Here is a 20,155-nt window from a genome sequence, read left to right on the forward strand (position 1 = left end):
GATAGCTAGAAATTTGCGTACAAAACAAAAGCTGTCTATCTTGGTTGAATGACTATCATGGGATCCAACTTGACCACGGAAATCTATGGCGAGAGTCACATAAATGTCAACTCAACCATGAAGTTGTTTCCCAGACGCAACTTAACCAAAAGCTATGATAGATTATGTTCATTTACTCATCCATCAATATCGCCTCCTCGACCAACTTCTTTGTAATTCAAATTGTTCCTTGCTTCAGTGCTTCGCTATAGATGGCATAATTACATTAGGCATTAAAACCTTCACCAGAAGAACCTTAGTCCGAATCTCTCTACACTCGTCAACAACCAAAACAAAAAAGAAAAAATTGGGTTTAACAAATAACTACTCTATAACTTTGTTGATGTCGTGTCACTTTTATTGAACACCATCATGCCTATAAAAATACTTATCTTAGCAAATAGGCATAGCCCATATATGTTATGCATTATGGGCCAGGCCCAAAATCAATTGTGGTAACCCATGATGCTAACAAGAGCTATCCCACAAAACTAACCAAATTAGGCCCATTCCAATACGAGAGGGTCTGGACTTAATCCTCTGCTAATTTATCTTCCTTTTTTTACTGTGGACCAAGCCCACATGTAAGAGAACTCAACAAATGGATAATTAGGAATTTAGGAGATGTGGATTGGAGGGCAAAATATTCAATTTGCATTGGTATGGGCTCACTAAACTGTCCTCCATTGGGCTTGGAATACTGATGAGACCAATGAACCTATATTAGATGTAATGTGTAATCAATGGCTACTCATTATATATATATATATATATTGAATGAACAAAATTTATGTACAGTACCTTAAATACTATTCTTTAGATTCTTCTTTTAAAATTCTGCTATGTGACTACTTAACTTAAAAAATACACTTACATCTATGAGAAAAAATCACATGGCAGAATCTTATAAGAGAAATCTAAAAAACAACACATAAGTATTGTATCTAAATCTTGCTCATGTTGAATAATAAATATACACCTTTCATCCAACATACATTTTTGCTCCCAATAAAGGATTTAATCAACATTTAATACTGATTGCCTTGATTCCTCAAATTCAACAAATCGGGAAGGTCAATTTCATTTTAAAGAAACAATTTTCGTGGCCTTTGGCCAACCATTTGCTTGAAGCTTGAGGAAAATTAGTGATAGTTTGCTCTATTTTGGGTATCCACTACTCAAAGCAAGTGGAGTAAATACAATAGGTTTTCTCCTCAATTAGTGGAATTTTTAGTGACTCTACAAAATCTATAAAATGGGGGAAGATCTCAACGTTTAGGGGTTCAAACCTTAGGAGATCTAGATATATACAAAAAATTACATTTGCATTCAGGTGCTCTCTTACATTTCCCAAAACTTTCAATCACACAAAACAAATGATTCAGTACACTTCCATGAGTTTCTAAGCATACTAAACAAGAGTGACTCTCTCCTTTATCACATCACACTTAAATACCCTTTCTTACAAATCTAAAGTATGATTTTCACCGGATGAATGAGCTGGTTGCTGGATTTTTCTTGCATATTTGCTAAATGTCATCCAACCTCGTATTTTTCATTATTATTGTAGATGCGAGTAGTGGATTTAGCTCCTGGAACTAAATTGGGGTCAATGAGAAAGTCCAATTAAGTTTAAACATGTGACGCATAGTTAGATTTTGTCATTATCATTGTAGATTTGAGTAGTTTATTTGGCTCCTGAAACTAAATTTGAGTTAGTGAGGAAGTCCATTTAAGTTCAAATATGTGACAATTGAAAAAAAAAATTATAAAAATATAGAAAATAATCTTGTTTCACTAGTTTCAAAAAATTAAACTATTAAAAAATGATAAATTTTAATTATCCTTGACGGAAGAATACCCTGAAACTTCATGTAAGACAAACATCCAATTACTAATCTAACGATAAAAAATTAAAATTTGTGGATGAGAATACTAAAAAAGATGTGGACTGTAACTCTTGCATGTGGCTGGTAGCTAAAGCAGTAGTACTCCTTTCCTTTGACAAAATGGGCCAAACCAAAGGAACATTATTAGCATTGGTTAGGCAGCATTATCAGTGGACAATGGGTTATTCATTTTAGCCTTTATTAGCAACTGGGATAGGCTTTAACTGGGGGCAAAGTGTCGAGCAGTTCTAGAGGCCAAATTGAGTTTGGCTCACGATCATGAACCCTGTAGTGTCGGAGGCGTCACGGTCTCACAGACCCTGATGGGTGATGACTTTTTTTTAATATTTATTATTGCACGTAAGCGCTTGCGTTATAGTTCTGAATTTCTATTTTCAAAGTTTCGCCGAACCTTAATCAACGCCGACAACGGCTCAACCTCATCAATATTAAAATTCGCCAATGCCTTTTTACCATTCAGTAAAATTATTTCCAAATTCCCGTTTTACATACAAGGCTTTTTTTTTTTTTTGGCTTTTAATGTTCTATTATTTTTTAAAAATAAATAAATATAGGGTCCAATTATAATGCAGTTGATCTGCCATTTTTTTAATAGAGATTGAGCCACTTTTAGTCTGAAATTTATATTTCAAGAATCTAGTTTTTTTTTTTTTTTTTTTTTTTTTTTTTTTTTTTTTTGAGAATGAAAACTAGATTCTAGTTAATGACTACGGGCACATTTGGTAGACTGTAATAGACACTGTAATGTAATAGATATTCCTATGACATAACTATTCGGTTGTTTGGTTATGTTTTTATTACAATGAATAGTTATTTTTTATGAATAGCTATTGTTCAAAATAAAGAATAACTATTTCTTACCAAAAGTATTGAGAATATCTATTCCTTCACCTTAGATAATAACTTTTTAAAAAATTTCCTAAAAAGTCATTAGTTGTCATATTTTCAAAAGGAAAGAAAATAAATTTTTGTTATTGTTAATTATTAACTCTATTTTGAACAACCTAAAATAAGTGTATTTTAGGAAATTTGACTTAAAAATTATTTAATGACATTTTTTTTTTTTTTTATATTCTACTAAATTGTGGATGCATATTCAGGATTTTATTTTTAAATGATCACCAAACTAATGAATAGTAATACTTATTACATTCCAACTTAATGTATTCATTGTAATACTTATTCTTATTCTCATATAATAATCATAACAGTGTACCAAACGTGCCCACTATTAGAGAACCTAATATAGTACAGTTACCACTTCCCCCCGATAAGTAGGACCCAATCGATACTTTCTTAACAAATACTTAAGAGTTAAGAGCAGCAATTAACAAAAACCTATTTTTATTAGTTTCTACTATTTTATGATACGAGTGGGAATTGTGGGATCGATTTAACTTTTAAGATTACGAGCAATAGACCAAGTAAGGCCAACTATAAGCCTACATCACTTAGGCCATGGCCTACACTTTTTTTTTCTCCGTTATTAAGAAAAACTAAAAAACAAATAAATTGATTGATGCTAGAAATATTATAAATTTTATTTTATAAATCTTACAAATTGATGTGTCACTAATCATAAAAAATAATTCAAACACTCATGTAGTATATTGTTGAAGGGTCATCAATCATATTCTTTTCCACATAAATTTGTAAGTTTTTTTGTAGTAAAAGTTGATATAGCTTTAGCATTTTCAAAAATAAAAAATAAAAAAAATTCCAACAAATCACTGTTAAATAAATGAAAAATGCTAAAACTACAAAAAATTTACTAAAAAATTTCTTATAAACTAATGCGGTAAGAATATAACTTGAACCACTTAAAAAACATAATAAATGAATGTTTAAATCAATTTTTCAAATTAAAGATGCTAATTTGTAAGATATATGTAGTAAAATTATTGTATCTCTAGCACCATTTAAGGCCGTGTTTGTTTTGGGTGTAAATGATTTCCGGAAAATACTTTACACCCGGGTCCATGTTTGGCACCACCTGAAAATAAAGTCAAACTGAAAAAATTTTCAGTTTGACCGAAAATATTCCTTCCGTTCCAATTTTACCTTTAAATCATTTTTGAAATTACTCACTCCTCACACACTCCTCTCACACACGCACCAACCTCATTTCAGCTCCAGCCCACGCACCAACCTCAACTCCACACATAGTTCGATGCCAAGCTTTGGCCGCCCAGCCAAGCCAAGGCCAGCCCAGCCAAGCCAAGCCTGCCCAGCTTCGGCGAGATTCGCATTGAGATCGCATCGAGATCGCACTGATCTCTCTCTTTCCCGATCTGGTGCCGCCGTCCTCCGTTGATACTGATCTATCTCTCACTCTCTCTTCCTTCTTCTCTCAATTTGATCGGATTTGATGAATTTTTTTTTGGTTGGGTTTTGTTTCTTTTGTGTTTATCTATTGAAAATTATATTATATATTTGTTTAGAAGCTGAGAAAATGTGAGGAACAAGTAGAAAATGTGTTTTCTATATTATTTTCAAAAATACAACCAAACACCAAAAAATATTTTTCAAAGCATTTTTTGAAATGCAACCAAACACTTGAAAATATTTTCATTTCTCGAAAATATTTTCACCTGAAAATATTTTACACCCGAAAAATATTTTATACTGAAACAAACGTAGCCTAAGTGAATTAGTCGTAATAAATGAATTTTAAATAAAAAAAAATGATAGCATAGAACATTAAATAAAATGATTTTTTTTTTTTTGGGGTTAAGGGGTACAAAAAATCTCAAAGGTCCCAAAGTTCAAAAGCGTATATCCTCTAGAGCTAGAGATAAGAGTGAAGTCTCTGGTAGTGAAGAGTTTAGGGAGAATGGAAGGGTTTTCCTTGTGAATGAGTTCTTTACCCTGAATCGGATGGGCCATGTAGTACAGGAACAAGATTATGATAATTTCGGATAAGGTGATAGCTCAGATAAGGGCGGCTCCGACAGAAACTCTGGGTTGGTTTGAGGAGGAGTTGGGGCAAGCGTGGAAGCACCTATTTCCCATAACCCCAATGACCATCAAATCAGGGGACCTAGCTTTGGATCACCCTGTGTGGAATCGCACACCCAACCCATGGTGGAAGTTTATCACGGACATCCCAGTGGTATCGTGGGAGATGGTGGATGAATTGAGCAGGTAACGACGGCCATCAGCTATGCCTCACTGGGATGAATCAGGATGGCTCATTCAGGAAAGGAAGCTAATGGATTGCAAAGGAACGGTTACAACTCACATCGGGAATCATCCAACATTGAAGCTGATCCAACTTCTAACTTCGGTTTAGAAATGCGACACCCTCCTATGTTACAGGGAGGACATAATGGGCATCCTAAAGTATATGATGATATGGAAACCAGAGTGGATGGGGTCCAAAGATTTACCGAGAAGGATGGGATGCAGTATGGTGGAGGAAGCCATGATGAATTCTAATCCACAAGAGATCGAGGTCCTGTTAGGACAATTTGTAAATATGAATATTCTATAGTGGAATTGTAGAGGAGAATTGAATGCTAATTTTAAAAGGAGGATTTTTGAAATGACTATTAACCATCACCCTTCTATTATGGTGGTCACTAAGACAAGGGTGGGAGGAGACAGAGCAGCTAGGATCATTGAAGAGCTGCCTTTTGATGGTTGCATCACTACTGACACCATTGGCTATGCTGGGGGGCTATGGATTTTATGGAAGAAGGAAGATGTGGAAGTTTTACTTGTTGGAGTTCAAAGATTGCCTAGACGAATGTAATATGTTGGACTTGGGTTTTGCTGGTCCAAGATACACATGGACAAAGCGGAGGCCCATTTCAGCCCTCATACTAGAAAGGATTGACAGATGCTTTGCAAATCCATCTTGGAGAACTCTTTACGCGGAGGCTACGGTGACCCACCTTCCCAGAACCTTTTCATACCACTGTCTAGTCTTACTTGAGCTCTGTAGGCCCAACACTAACAACCTAGGTAAGCTGTTTTGATTCCAAACTATGTGGCTTCCCTAAAGTTGTGCAAGAAGCTTGGCTTGAGGATAGAGAGCTACAAATGGCTATTTTAGATTTTGCAAATAGGGCTAAGAAATGGAATGTAGAGGTGTTTGGAAATCTTTTCGCTAGAAAAAGAAGAGTTCTTATGAGACTGAATGGTACTTAAAAAGCGTTAGCTAATAATCCTAATAATTTTATGTGGCATTGGAGGAAAAATTAATTGAGGGGTACTCTTTGATTTTGATTCAGGAAGAGGAATATTGGGCACTAAAATCCACACTTAATGTGGCCACCTTTGGGGATTGAAACACATCCTTCTTCCACGTGTCTATGGTAGTGAGATGTCATAGAAATAAAATCCGATGCATCAAGGACTCTATTGGAAATTGGATAATGGATGAAAAAGAGATGAAACATTAGGAATGGCTTCAAGGATTTGTACACCACGGAGTTATGCTCAGTTCCTGTGTCATCTATTGTCTTGAAGTTTTCCTATTGCCACCTCTCGGATGAGGAGAGTATTAGGATCAGCAAAAATGTGACGAATGAGGAGATAAGGTCCTGTCTGTGGTCTCTCAAGGCTTTTAAGGCCCTAGGCCCTAATGAACTACATGTTGGGGTTTTTCAGCGTTTTTAAGCAGATGTTAAAAATTATGTCTGCTCTAAAATAAAGGAATTCTTCGCTAAGGGAGCTATGCCAAAGTACCTCAATGAAACTTTGGTCACTTTAATCCCTTAATGCCAAAACCCAGAGTCATTGAGTAACTTCAGACCTATCAGTTTGTGCAACTCTACGTACAAGGTCATTTCAAAAATCATTGTGGCCCGTATTAGACCTCTCCTCGATAAACTTATTTCCCCAATCCAAATTGCATTTGTACCAGGGCGAAGAGGTATTGATAATGCTCTTATTACTCAAGAGCTGTTCCACACGCTTGAAAATAAAAAATGAAAAGTGGGTTACATGGCTGTGAAGCTGGACTTAGAGAAGGCTTATGACAGGTTAGAATGGAGTTTTATCCATAAATTGTTGCAAGCTTTCCATTTGCCTCACATGCTAATAAAGATCATCATGAGCTGTGTGGCATCATCAAATATAGTTATTTTGGTTAATGGGGGCGCTTTAGAACCTTTTGAGCCTTCTAGGGGCCTCAGACAGGGGGATCCCTTGTTGCCATACATTTGTATTATGTGTATGGAATACCTGAGCCACCTTATTGAGCAGAAGTGTGTGGTTGGTTCCTGGGCACCCTTGAAAGCTTCTTGTGGTAATTTGGACATCTTGCACCTTCTTTTTGCTGATGACATCATTTTGTTTAACAAAGTTGAAGTTGCAGCGTGCTTGGGATGACCCTTCTATATATTATTATTATTATTATGTATGTTCCTTTTGAATTTTCTTTAGAGGATCCAACATGATAGCATCTTGACAACGGTGATTTTTATATCACATTTTACAAGGTATTGAGTTTGAGTCTATAAACAATAAACCCAATAACTTTAAAAAAATAAAAGGACTATGAAACCCCGTTAAATATGAATGAAATCAGTTTGTTAAAAGGAATAAGAGGTGGGCTTTTCATAATTCATTGCCGACCATACTCTGCAATTTTAGCATCACTACTCGCTAGTGCTCTCATTGGAAAAAGTGATGCTCAAGTGTGTGAACCTTAATTGATTGATCTAAAGTTCTTTTCTAGTATGAATGATTGATCTAGAATTCATCATAATCAATTGAAAATTACGTCGCGTCATTTTTTTTTTTTTTTTAGGAACAAAAAAGGTGGCTTATGTGTGTTAATACAGCCGACCACGCCCTACAAATAAATTGCTTTTGGGTACTACAAGCACATATGACTTGGAACGTCGCGTCATTTGGGTGAGGTCATTTCATGATAGTGAAACTTTAAAAGGGATTTTGTGTATTTAAATATCACTTAAATATATATATATATATATATTTTTTTTTTTTTTGATAGGACACTTGGATCATTTTTAGTTTATTTTCAATCATTTTATTATTAAACAAAAGAAGCCAAAGCCAGTTTAGTACAGCAGCCACATTGGCAGTTACAATTCTACAAACATACAGACCATTACAGTCCGTGGCTAGCACAGACTCAAAATCAGAAGAAGGGGAAAAATCAAACTGAACAAAATCATCCTCATGAAGCAACCCTTCTTAGCCAATAGATTAGCGCATTTGTTAGCTTCCCTAAACACATGAGCTACCCTGACTTGTGGAACCATGGCGAGGAGTAACCTACAGTCAGACAAGAGAGGGGTGTAGGCTGTGTTAGGCTTTTTATTAGACTTAAGCAAGTCCACAATCACCTTGGCATCAAGTTCAATGTAGACCCAGTTGAATGGCTAAGTTCAACCCATCCCTCAAAACCCACAGTTCAGCAATGATGCTGGTAGTGAAGCCAATAGCTCTAGAATATCCTTTCACCCAATTCCCTTGGCTGTCTTTGATAATGCCCCCTCCACCAGCTTTTCCTGAATTCCCAAAGGATGCACCATTAGTATTGAGCTTGTACCACACCTCCAAAGGTTTACTCCATCTAACTGGAACAACAACTTTCTGCACTATGAGTTTAAATTTGTTCACACAAAAGGAGTATTCATAAGTTTGGCTTAGGCAGATTTTATGGAGAGAGGAGTTGGGAATGGCATTGTTAAATACTATCTTATTTCTATTCTTCCAGATGGACCATACTGTGAACAGGAAGAGTGTGCTCCACGGGTTGGCAAATTTATGCCCCACATTGCTTAGACAATTGGCTTGCAACCAGTCCTCTAGATTTCTGGAAAAGATGGAGACTAACATGGGGGGGACCTCCAGTTTCCTCCAACAATCATGGGCTAACTCACAATCTCTAAGAAGATGAAGAATTATTTCTTCTTGAGATTTACATAATGGGTAGATTTTATCACACATAATGCCCCTTAAGGCCAAAACCTCTCTTACAGGAATACTATTGTGTAGGCATAGCCATAGGAAGGTAGTGATCTTTGGAAGAATATCAAGCTTCCATACCCATGCTCCCTTGAATACCGGACTAGAATTTTCTCCCTTGATAGATAAAAGATAAGCTAATTTAGTTGAGAACTCACCATCTAATGTGTGCTTCCACATTATGGTATCCTCCATAAGGCCATAGTTTTGAATTGGGATACTTTAATTTTATCCTTAATGGACTCAGGGAGATCAAAGGACAATAGCTCCCACTTCCAACTGTAATCCCCATGGATATCTTCCATAGTCAGCATATGATCTTCTTGTTTCAGCGGGCCTTCAATTAATTCTCTAAGAGATTCACCTTTTATCCAATTATCTATCCAAACCTGAATTCTTGAACTATAACCAACTCCCCAACAAACTCCTTTAAGGAAAACAGGGAAGCCTAGTTTGACTGCCTTCCAATTAGGGGATGGAAGGAAGCTTATTCGGATCTCTATCTCTTGCTCTTGAGGAGGAGCAATATTTTTTTCAGGATTACTCTAGCCCATAATGCCTTTTGATCCTGATACATTCTCCAATTCAATTTGGCAAGAAGAGCTATATTCTTAGCTCTAGCTTCTTGTATTCCAAGACCCCCTTCCTCTTTGGGTTTGACAATTTTATTGCAGCCAACAAGGTGCATTTTTCTCTTCTCACTCGTGGAACCCCACAAAAAGTCTCTATTTATCTTATCAACTTATCGCATATGTGCACAGGGAGAGCCACCCCTTGCATCACATGGTTGGGGATGGCAGACATTACAAATTTAATTAGGACAGCCCATCCTACAAAGGAAAGGAACTTCGCCTTCCAACCCGCAAGTTTATTCATGACCTTTTCAGCAATAAAGTTGTACTGTCGTGTACTTGCTTCTCTATGTATTATAGGGAAGCCAAGGTATTTCCCAATGTTTTGGGTTGCCTAGATGCCCAATATCTCACAGACTTCCTCTTTTACACTATTACTCACATTAGCTAAGAAGTAGATGCCAGATTTCTCCATACTGATTTTTTGACCAAACTCGGAGCAAAACTTCCCTAGAACCTCAACCATGGCCTCACACTTTTTTTTTTTTTTTGATAGGAATCCCAAGCACGCTTGAAAGGCATAAATAGCCATTTTTGGTGGCCTAGAAATAAAGAGTACCATAGCTAGGTCAGTGACAGTTAAAAAGAAAGGCTTGAGTTGAGACATATGAGGTCACCTGATGAAGGACATTCGTTGCAATAGAAAGTATACATGATTAGGTCAAGTCCCCATTATATATAGGACTGACTATCATGGGACTACAATCAATTAAATTGAACCTCTTACATCTAACATGGTTATTGTAGGGACCTTTTTGAAACACAAATGATGGTTATATAGATATTTTCCTACTAAGAAATGTGATGTATTTATGTTCACAATATTTTTACAATATGTTGTTACTAGTCTTAATTGGTAGGTAAAAGAGTAATTTAGTGATAGGTTCAAATTAGAATCAGTAGTAACTTACCACCTATGATTTGTTGTGAAAATATTGTATACAATCTCTTTTCTATATTATGGAAAGACTTGTTCTGATTACCCTCATTCACCTTATCTTGCTATAATTTGATTTTGCTATAATTTGATTTTCTCAAAGGGTGATTTTTATTACACACACCTTTTCCCCAACTTTCTAATTTCCTTTCTAAAAAAAGCTTGTCAAATCTTTTGTATTTATTAACACTGAATATCTAACTTCCTTCATAATTTTTTGTATTTTTTTCTCCAAATATATATATATATATATCACAAAGACTCATATTATCTTTCATAAAATAAAATAATAAAATCCAAACACCGCTCAAGTGAATTAGCTATTGTGAGGCCATAGAATTTGATAACTTCGACCCATTTTATACTAAGCCTAAGGCCCACGCCGAAGAGGAAGAAATGTCCGAGGACGAAAGAAGCAAGTCCAAGGTGCCATGAAACATCGCCGAGGACAATCTTGTCCTTGGCAAACCAAGATCACAGAAGGGAAGAGCGGCATGCCATCAAAGGCAGCCTTCCGGAGCATCCTAAGGAAAAGGACAGGTATAATGAGTCAGCCATGGGAGCATAATGGAGGAGCAATTTAAGGAGAAACTGTTACCTCCGCAATAAATGCCCACAACTAACGTTTTGGCCACATTAATGAGGAAATGACCCCTGAATAGTACTACCTCGATTATTGCAACTCACAGAACGCTAGAGAGGGTGTCTGATGGGACAGACACTCCAGTATAGGCTTGAATGATCAACAAATGGAAGGCCAAGATCGTTTAAAGAGGATTATATAATAGGAGAAACTCACCATAGAGATGGGGCTGGGATCAGGGGAAATAGTACTATAACAATCTCAAGAACTCCTGTAATCATTCTTATTCAATATTTACTAGAACAAAACTCCTCGGATTGTGCTGAGAACAAACTTTCTTTGATAAACTCGATTTATCTCTGTTTAATTGTCATGAATACCATATTAACTATTGCCTATGCACTAAAACCTAACTTTTTGACCCGTTTTCTACAAATTTATTCTATTGGGCTAGTTGGGTCTGAGTCCACTCATCTAATAAAAGAAGTGCTCAAATTCAGTCCATACAGTTATAATAAAAAGTAAGAATAAAAAATTTTAAATAAAAAATTGTAGTATTGAACATTAATTAAAATGATTAATAATAAACTAAATATTATTTTATTTTTAAATCAAACTAAATATTATTTAAGTGATATTTAAATACATAAAAACACATTTAAAGTTTTACTATACCTAATCCAAAAGACCTGACGTAATTTTCAATCGATTAAGACGAATTTTGGATAATCATTCGTACCAAAAAAAAAAAAAAAAAGTACTACCTCGATTATTGCAACTCACAGAACGCTAGAGAGGGTGTCTGATGGGACAGACACTCCAGTATAGGCTTGAATGATCAACAAATGGAAGGCCAAGATCGTTTAAAGAGGATTATATAATAGGAGAAACTCACCATAGAGATGGGGCTGGGATCAGGGGAAATAGCACTATAACAATCTCAAGAACTCCTGTAATCATTCTTATTCAATATTTACTAGAACAAAACTCCTCGGATTGTGCTGAGAACAAACTTTCTTTGATAAACTCGATTTATCTCTGTTTGATTGTCATGAACACCATATTAACTATTGCCTATGCACTAAAACCTAACTTTTTGACCCGTTTTCTACAAATTTATTCTATTGGGCTAGTTGGGTCTGAGTCCACTTATCTAATAAAAGAAGTGCTCAAATTCAGTCCCTACAGTTATAATAAAAAGTAAGAATAAAAAATTTTAATATAAAAAATTGTAGTATTGAACATTAATTAAAATGATTAATAATAAACTAAATATTATTTTATTTTTAAACCAAACTAAATATTATTTAAGTGATATTTAAATACATAAAAACACATTTAAAGTTTTACTATACCTAATCCAAAAGACCTGACGTAATTTTCAATCGATTAAGACGAATTTTGGATAATCATTCGTACCAAAAAAAAAAAAAACTTTTAATCAATCAATTAACTTGAGCAACCCTTTTCCAATGAGAGAACTAGCGATGCTAAAATTACAAAGTATGGTCGGCAATGAACTATGAAAGTCCACCTCTCATTCTCCTGGTTATCATATTCCTTTTAACGACTGATTTCATTCAAAATTTATACAGGTCAGGTAAAACTAACGGGGTTTCAAAGTCTTTTTTTATTTTTATTTTATTTATTTTATAAGTTATTGGGTTTATTGTTTATAGACTCAAACTCAATAACGTATAAAATGTAGTGTAAAGAAGATATCCAATTATCATTGTCAACATATATATATATATATATAATGTCAGATCCTTTGAAGAAAATTTAAAGGACAGTTGCATGGCAATATTATTTATGATCATCTCAAGCACTATTGAAAGGAGAAAATATACCATGCATTGAATGTATGTATTCCCATGTGAGAAGGGGATACATACACTAGATGCATGAAGAATCTTTTTTCAATGGAGAATTTTTTTTTTGAATGGAAAATCTTCTCGTAAGTTCAACTGGGTCACATCCTTGTGTTGAACGTAAACACACGCTGAACACACAGAAGAGTGAGAGGAGAAATAAATGGTCATTTTTGGTGGCCTAGAAATAAAGAACGAAAGGCTTGAGTTGAGACATATAAGATGATGGACATTTTTTGCATTAAAAATATACATGATGAGGTTAAGTCCCCATCATATACAGGACTCATTATCATATCATGGGACTACCATACGTAAATTCCTATTCTGGTATTGGTTAACATATACAATAAAGGGAAAAAAATAATAATGATAATCTAATAAATTAAGACAATTCACTTTTGAACAAACTTGGGCTTAAAGAAAATGAAGCTAGCAAATTAAATGACATAGACGTGGAAGAGTTAGTGGATTATTACTATTAACCAAGGATATTACAAAGGGATCCAGCTATATATTATATGCTATTAACATGTTTCCAGGAAGCAAGACTTTTTTTTTTTTTGATAAACCCAGGAAGCAAGACTTATATATGCAAGAAAGTGTAACCATATATTATATTCTATATATTCTAACTTTTGTTTTTTGTTTTTGAGAAGAACTATACATTCTAACTTGTGCGGTGAGTCATCTGAATCCATCTATTAATTGTTCCTTTATAGAAAAGCATGAACAATAAATGGTTGAGGTTTTTCCTTTATATAGTAATAATATTCCAAACCACATAAGTTGTGGTACAACATTGTCAAATAAACAATACATGGTTTATTTTTGTTGGGATGTAGAAGGACAAATGTAATCTGTCAATTAGATAGGTGAATATGAAATGACAGACACTATCATTTATTTTATTTTATTTTTTTGGGATGAGAATGGAATATGTTTGAAGTCGTAATTGCTTGTTTAGTTGTTTTGTCTATAATTGGTTTGGAAATTGGTTGTAGTCTTTGCACTTATCAAGGATACTTGTTCCACTTTAGTCTCTTTTTTTGGTTAAATGAGAGTCAATGTCGAGCTAGACAAATCACAAGAGAAGATCCCGCAACCACAATAACAGTGAAAAAGAGTGGCGCCACAGAATAAAAGACAAACAAATAAAACTTATAATAAATCTTGAATCTAAGCTTCTCTAAGAACTTTAAAAAAAAAAAAAATTCTAAGAAAAATATAGCAACTTCAATAATTTTTTTTAGAAGCAACTTCAAATGGCTTAAAACTAAATAATAAAGTTTAAACTCTAAATCAATTTGGAGCTATCTCCTCCAACCCCCCTTACGTGCCGATTTAATAGACCATCCATATATATTATTCAAACAAATCATACGACTCATTAAAAAGGTTATATCACAAAATTACACATGAAATTGATGGTCTTTTTAGTTACTAAGGGTGTGTTTAGATACTGCTTATTTTGCTGAAAATTGAAAACATTGTAGCAAAATAATTTTTAAATGTGTGAATAGTGGCATGTGATCCATTTTTAATAAAAGTATTGGTGAAAAAAGAGGTTTGTAGGCCCCGTGAATAGTGCACGGGATCCACACCTTTCCTATCTTTTCACGAAGAGGTTTTTTTTTTTTTTTTTTTTTTAGAGAAAAAAAAAAACATAGACGCAGACGCAAACACAAAGAAGCTCTATCCAAACGAGTATTAAATAGTGAATTGAAGGAGGATAGTTTTAAATCAATAATTGTAGCTAATTTTTTTGCAAACATTTATTAACTTAACAAAATGGGTACTCCCACTATACAATTGATTATAGCATTTCACACTAACAAATGCTTGTTAATTAATATTAGAATTTATTCAATTGGTAAAATCTCTCATTCTTAAGTAACAGATATAAATTTAAATTCCACCTATAACAAACAGATTGATGATAAATGGTATTATTATAGAATGGAACATGTACATATTCTAATTCTATTATAATTATTAAAAAAAATTTAAATTTTATATATTAATTTATAAGCTGTGGGGCCTGAGAATTTAGTAACCCAGACTCACTTTACATCCGGCCCAGGGCCCATGCTGAGGAAGAAGGAGCGCCCGAGGACGAAGCATGAAGGACTAAGTTGCTCGGAGCCCCGCCGAGGATGACCCTGTCCTCGGAGGACCGAGACCAACATTAAGTAGGGGAGCAAGCCCAGGATAGGTTGTCACCCCCACACTAAATGCGCTCACCTAACCCTCTGGCCGCACTAATGGGGATGTGACTTCTGGACAGGGTAGCCTTGGTTGTTGTAACTTACATGAGTATTGGTAAAGCGGCTGATGGGACGGGCTGTCAGAAGGGAGGGGCGCGGATGATCAACAGGTGGAAATAAGAGATTGTGAGAAAAGGGGGCTATATAAGGGGAAAAAACAGATAAATGAGGAGGGGGGTGGGAGACCACGGCAAAGCTCCTCGGCTTGGTGTCGAGGAGCGACCTTTGAAGGTAACCCTGGTGTGTCAGCCTTCAATGGAGGGGAATTCTACATTGGGCGTTGTCCGTTTGTTAAGGCCTAGTTCTTAAACCCACTCTTTACAAATTCATTGTAATAGGTCAACCGGACTTGAGTTCACTTTCTCAATAGTAGAAGTGCTCAAATTCGAACCCTAAATAAGCTTATATCAAATTTTTTGTTAATAATCTTATAACTCAATTAGTTTGATATCCTTTTTTCTAACTACGAATTATTTGTCAATTTTTTAGTATTTATTGATGTTAAGTATCATGCAAGCATGTATTACTTCTCATAAAAATTCAAAAAAAAAAAAAAAATTAAAGCCTTAACTTAAGTATTTAACTAGCACTTTCTAATATTTTTTATGAAAAAATGTTATGTAAATAATATTTTTAGAACAAATTTTAAATAGTAATCACACGCAGTCATGTATCAAATAAATTTTTCTTAAAGACTCATGGGTGAAAATGTTAATATCACAATATTTTACATAATTTTTATTACAACTCTCAACTGATGTAAAAAAATTATGGGTACATATGGGTCCATATTTTCATCCCTTACAATACGAAGAGTTGTGACAAAAATAGTATAAAATGTTGTGTAAGTAGCATTGCAGCTATGCACGCGTCAGCCAAAGAAGAAACATAGCAAATTCATGACGAAGCACACTCGACTCGAAGTGACCGACAGACCAGAAGTCTCTGATCAAAACTGACGGACGCAGAAACCTCCAAAACGACATTCAAATCTGCCACGTGTCCCAATACCTCCCTTCCCAGCTCCAACCTTCCCCTCCCCTAAAGCCCGCCCACACTCTTCCTTCCCTCCCCCTCCCTCTCCTGTATATATAACCCAAAACCCGGCCCTTCGTTCCTATCAAGAGTCACCAATTCCTTTATTTATTTCTCACAATCAATTTTACACTCACATCAAAAACAACAAAATACACACACACACAAAAAGAAATGGAAAATCTAACTCTCACAGGATTGTTGAACAAAGCCGCGTTGGAATTCCCAACTCGCCGAGCCCTTTCCGTCTCTGGAAAACTCGATTTGACTCACTCCCAATTACAGCACCTCGTCGATCACGCCGCCTCTCTCTTACTCGCCTCCGGAATCCATCCCGGCGATGTTGTCGCTCTCTCTTTTCCCAACACAATCGAGGTACACACTCAATTTTCTTTCTTTCTTATTTTCCTTCATTTTCTCGCTAACCAAACACAATAAACAAAAATTAAAATTTTAACCTTTTTTTTTGGGATTGTGCAGTTTGTGGTGATGTTCTTGGCAGTTATTCGATGCCGAGCCATAGCGGCGCCGTTGAACCAGGCTTACACGGCGGAGGAGTTCGAGTTTTACCTTTCCGATTCCGAGTCGAAGCTTTTGATTACACCGAAAGAAGGACTTCAACAGGCTCAATCCGCCGCTTCCAAGCTGAAACTCCCTCACGTGACCGCCGCGCTCTCAGACGGCGCGTCGAGTATCAGTATCGGAAACTCTGTTTCCACCGATTCCAACTCCGAGTCGGTTAAGGAACTCGTGAACGATCCGTCCGACGTGGCACTCTTCTTGCACACGTCAGGCACCACGAGCCGGCCCAAGGGCGTGCCTTTGACTCAGCTCAACCTAGCTTCTTCGGTCCGGAACATCAAATCGGTGTACAGACTCAGTGAGTCCGACTCGACCGTGTTGGTCCTACCTTTATTCCACGTCCACGGGTTAATTGCCGGGTTACTGAGTTCACTCATTTCCGGCGCCGCCGCAACTCTTCCATCCGCCGGCCGATTCTCCGCTTCAACTTTCTGGTCCGACATGCGCGCTTACAACGCCACGTGGTACACCGCTGTCCCCACCATCCACCAAATCATCTTGGATCGCCACCTCAGCAAACCCGAACCGTCGTACCCGAAGCTCCGATTCATTCGTAGCTGCAGCGCATCACTGGCTCCAATAGTGTTGTCTCGGCTCGAGGAATCGTTCGGCGCGCCGGTTCTAGAAGCTTATGCAATGACCGAAGCTTCTCATTTGATGGCTTCAAACCCGTTGCCCGAAGATGGTGGGCACAAAGCCGGGTCGGTGGGTCGACCCGTGGGTCAGGAGATGTCGGTTTTGGATGAAAATGGGGTCCCACAAAAAGAAGGTGTCACCGGTGAGGTTTGTATTAGGGGACCCAATGTGACAAAGGGTTACAAGCACAATCCAGAGGCTAATAAGGTTGCTTTTCAATTCGGGTGGTTTCATACTGGTGATCTCGGGTTTTTTGACTCCGATGGGTATTTGCACCTTGTGGGTCGGATCAAGGAGCTCATTAACCGTGGAGGTATTTTCTTTTACTTTAATGTAACATATTTCTCACATGTGTTCATAGTTTATGCAATATTTATGTTAGTAAATTAAGATTTGACCGCTAGATGCTACAATTATAGATATATTAATAACACTATATGATACAATAAGATTAGCTATGATATTGTTTTTATCATGATAATAATTTTTTATAGTTCTAGTTAGCTCAATTGGTAAAATTTCTAATGGTTTTATAAGATATCTGGGGTTCAATTCTTGCCTACATCAAAAATTGATTGGTATTTTGGTATAAAGACCTATCATCAGGAGCGGACGTCATAGACTGGAACTCTCTCTCAAAAAAAAAAAAAAGTTAAAACAATAATTATTAATTATTTTTTGTGTGGTAAAAACAATATTAGAAAAACCTCTCTAAACTTTACTAATTCAATAACTTGAATATGCTTATCATTAAATTTGATTATTCTACTTGATAGTTGATAACAAATGATAAATGGCATGCATGAAACATGACTAAAAGTGTCTTAGTTGAACTAACTAGAATGTACTTACCATTAAATTTGATTATTCATTTATTCTACTATGTAACAAATGATAGATGACATGCATGAAACGCATACATGACTAAAGAGTAAAGACCCAAACTTGAGTTGTTAGGTTAGGCATGGATTCGAAATGTGGGGTCAAATGGGAAACTGTGGGTCTATACTCTATAATTTATATTCATAATTGATGCTCGGATATTGGTAGGTATTGCATATGCAATGTGTTTTGTTTGGTACATTGAATGGGAGTAGTAATAATGCTATATAATTTTTTACTTATGGGTTGTTTTCCTTCTTCTTTTTTGTTGTTTAGGGGAGAAGATATCGCCAATTGAAGTTGATGCGGTGCTTTTATCTCATCCGGATGTTGCTCAGGCTGTTGCCTTTGGAGTCCCTGACGATAAATATGGTGAAGAGGTAAGAAAATTGTCATTCCCTTCAACCCAAACCATTTGAGATTTATATTTTTTGGTGTTAAAAGTTCTAATTGTTTTGGTGTTCAATCTTTTTTCAGATTAACTGTGCGATAATTCCTAGAGAAGAGTCGAATATAGATGAGGCAGAAGTGTTGCAATTTTGTAAGAAAAATCTTGCAGCTTTCAAGGTCCCCAAGAAGGTTTTCATCACTGATTCTCTTCCAAAGACTGCTACGGGCAAGATTCAACGCAGGTTGGTAGCAGAGCATTTCCTTGCTCAAATCTCCACTGCCAAAGTTCCCAAGTTTGGAGCTTGATGAGTTTTTCAAACATCATTTGTGGCATGGCTATTATAGTTCAAACGGACTAGTTTCTAGCGCTTGATATTCAAGTATGACAAAATTCTCAATGATAGGAATATGCGGTATGGTTGGTTGATTTAATTTGAGCTCCTCTTCAAATGGTTGCTGTATTACTTTTTCTTTTGTAAATATGATGAATGAATTTGTTCCTAAATTCTTTTGACAGCTGTTATTTACATGGTCGAATAAAATTATGAGCAATTTTTACAATTCAGTCTTTGAGCCCTGTCCTTATGATTTTTTTTTTTATTATAATAAATAGCTAAATATACAAATATGACAGTACGTGTACCTAATTTTACAATTCAGTCGGTCACTTTTTTTGATTGACCTCATAAGTGTGTATATTCGAAGCATGGTAATGCCAGACCGCAGGGGTGTGTATATTTCAATTTTCAAGCATGGCATCCTTCCTGGCGCAAAGAATGCAGAGCTGTAAAAGCAATGTTTTATGTTTTTCAGTTTTTAAGATGATCAAACATGAAACAGCTGAGCTGACATTTTGTGTAACTGTAGAGCTTACTTTTAATTGGATACGTTGGTTCATTTGCACCTTATCCAGCAAGTAGATTCCCCGTGCAAGTAAATGCATGCATTCTTCCAATTAAAAATCTTTTATTTTGAAATAATTCCAAATGATCGGTAATGTTTTTTTAAAAGCAAAAAACATTCATGTTAGTGTCATTGTCACTGCAAAATAAAATATAGTAACTGAGTAATGCTAAGTCTATAATAGGATTTGTTGGTATATTGTTGTAAAAAAATGTTGACTTGTTATAATTAAAGTAAAGTACACGTTTGTATAGTCCAGATCCAGGGAATAAGGGAAACAGGAGGACAACCAAGCCGTAACGGAAATGGCAATATGGAATCTAAAAGAGAGTTAGTAAAAAATTGGAATTGAATACTGAAAGTCGATGGTCATGGGCGAAGCCAATCCCATTACGCAAACACAAATACAATTATACAAACATGGTTGGTGAATGGTGATTGCTCGAATTAGAAATAGTGGAGACTTGAGTAAAGACTGAGAGTCTGAGAATGATGGAATTAATGGGGTGCACTAACTCTGTCAACTATAAAATATATACTAGG

The 20,155-nt window shown here is 35.8% G+C and overlaps 1 protein-coding gene across 1 annotated transcript; it reads left to right on the top strand.

Annotated features, from left to right (window-relative positions):
* The first annotated feature begins 16,127 nt into the window (after window positions 1-16,127).
* LOC112004964 (probable CoA ligase CCL9) lies at window positions 16,128-19,274 on the top strand. Its single transcript, XM_024037206.2, has 4 exons — window positions 16,128-16,594; window positions 16,700-17,750; window positions 18,596-18,699; window positions 18,797-19,274. The coding sequence occupies exons 1-4, from the start codon at window positions 16,394-16,396 to the stop codon at window positions 19,013-19,015; spliced, it is 1,575 nt and encodes a 524-aa protein (XP_023892974.1). The 5' UTR covers window positions 16,128-16,393; the 3' UTR covers window positions 19,016-19,274.
* Window positions 19,275-20,155: the final 881 nt, after the last annotated feature.

Source organism: Quercus suber, unplaced genomic scaffold (assembly GCF_002906115.3).
Source record: "Quercus suber isolate HL8 unplaced genomic scaffold, Cork oak 2.0 scaffold_23, whole genome shotgun sequence".
Taxonomy (NCBI): domain Eukaryota; kingdom Viridiplantae; phylum Streptophyta; class Magnoliopsida; order Fagales; family Fagaceae; genus Quercus; species Quercus suber.

Coding starts and splice junctions, on each gene's coding strand:
- LOC112004964 (XM_024037206.2), top strand. CDS start 16,394: ATGGAAAATCTAACTCTCACAGGATTGTTGAACAAAGCCGCGTTGGAA. Junction 16,595..16,699: donor CTTTTCCCAACACAATCGAG/GTACACACTCAA, acceptor GGGATTGTGCAG/TTTGTGGTGATGTTCTTGGC. Junction 17,751..18,595: donor GGAGCTCATTAACCGTGGAG/GTATTTTCTTTT, acceptor TTTGTTGTTTAG/GGGAGAAGATATCGCCAATT.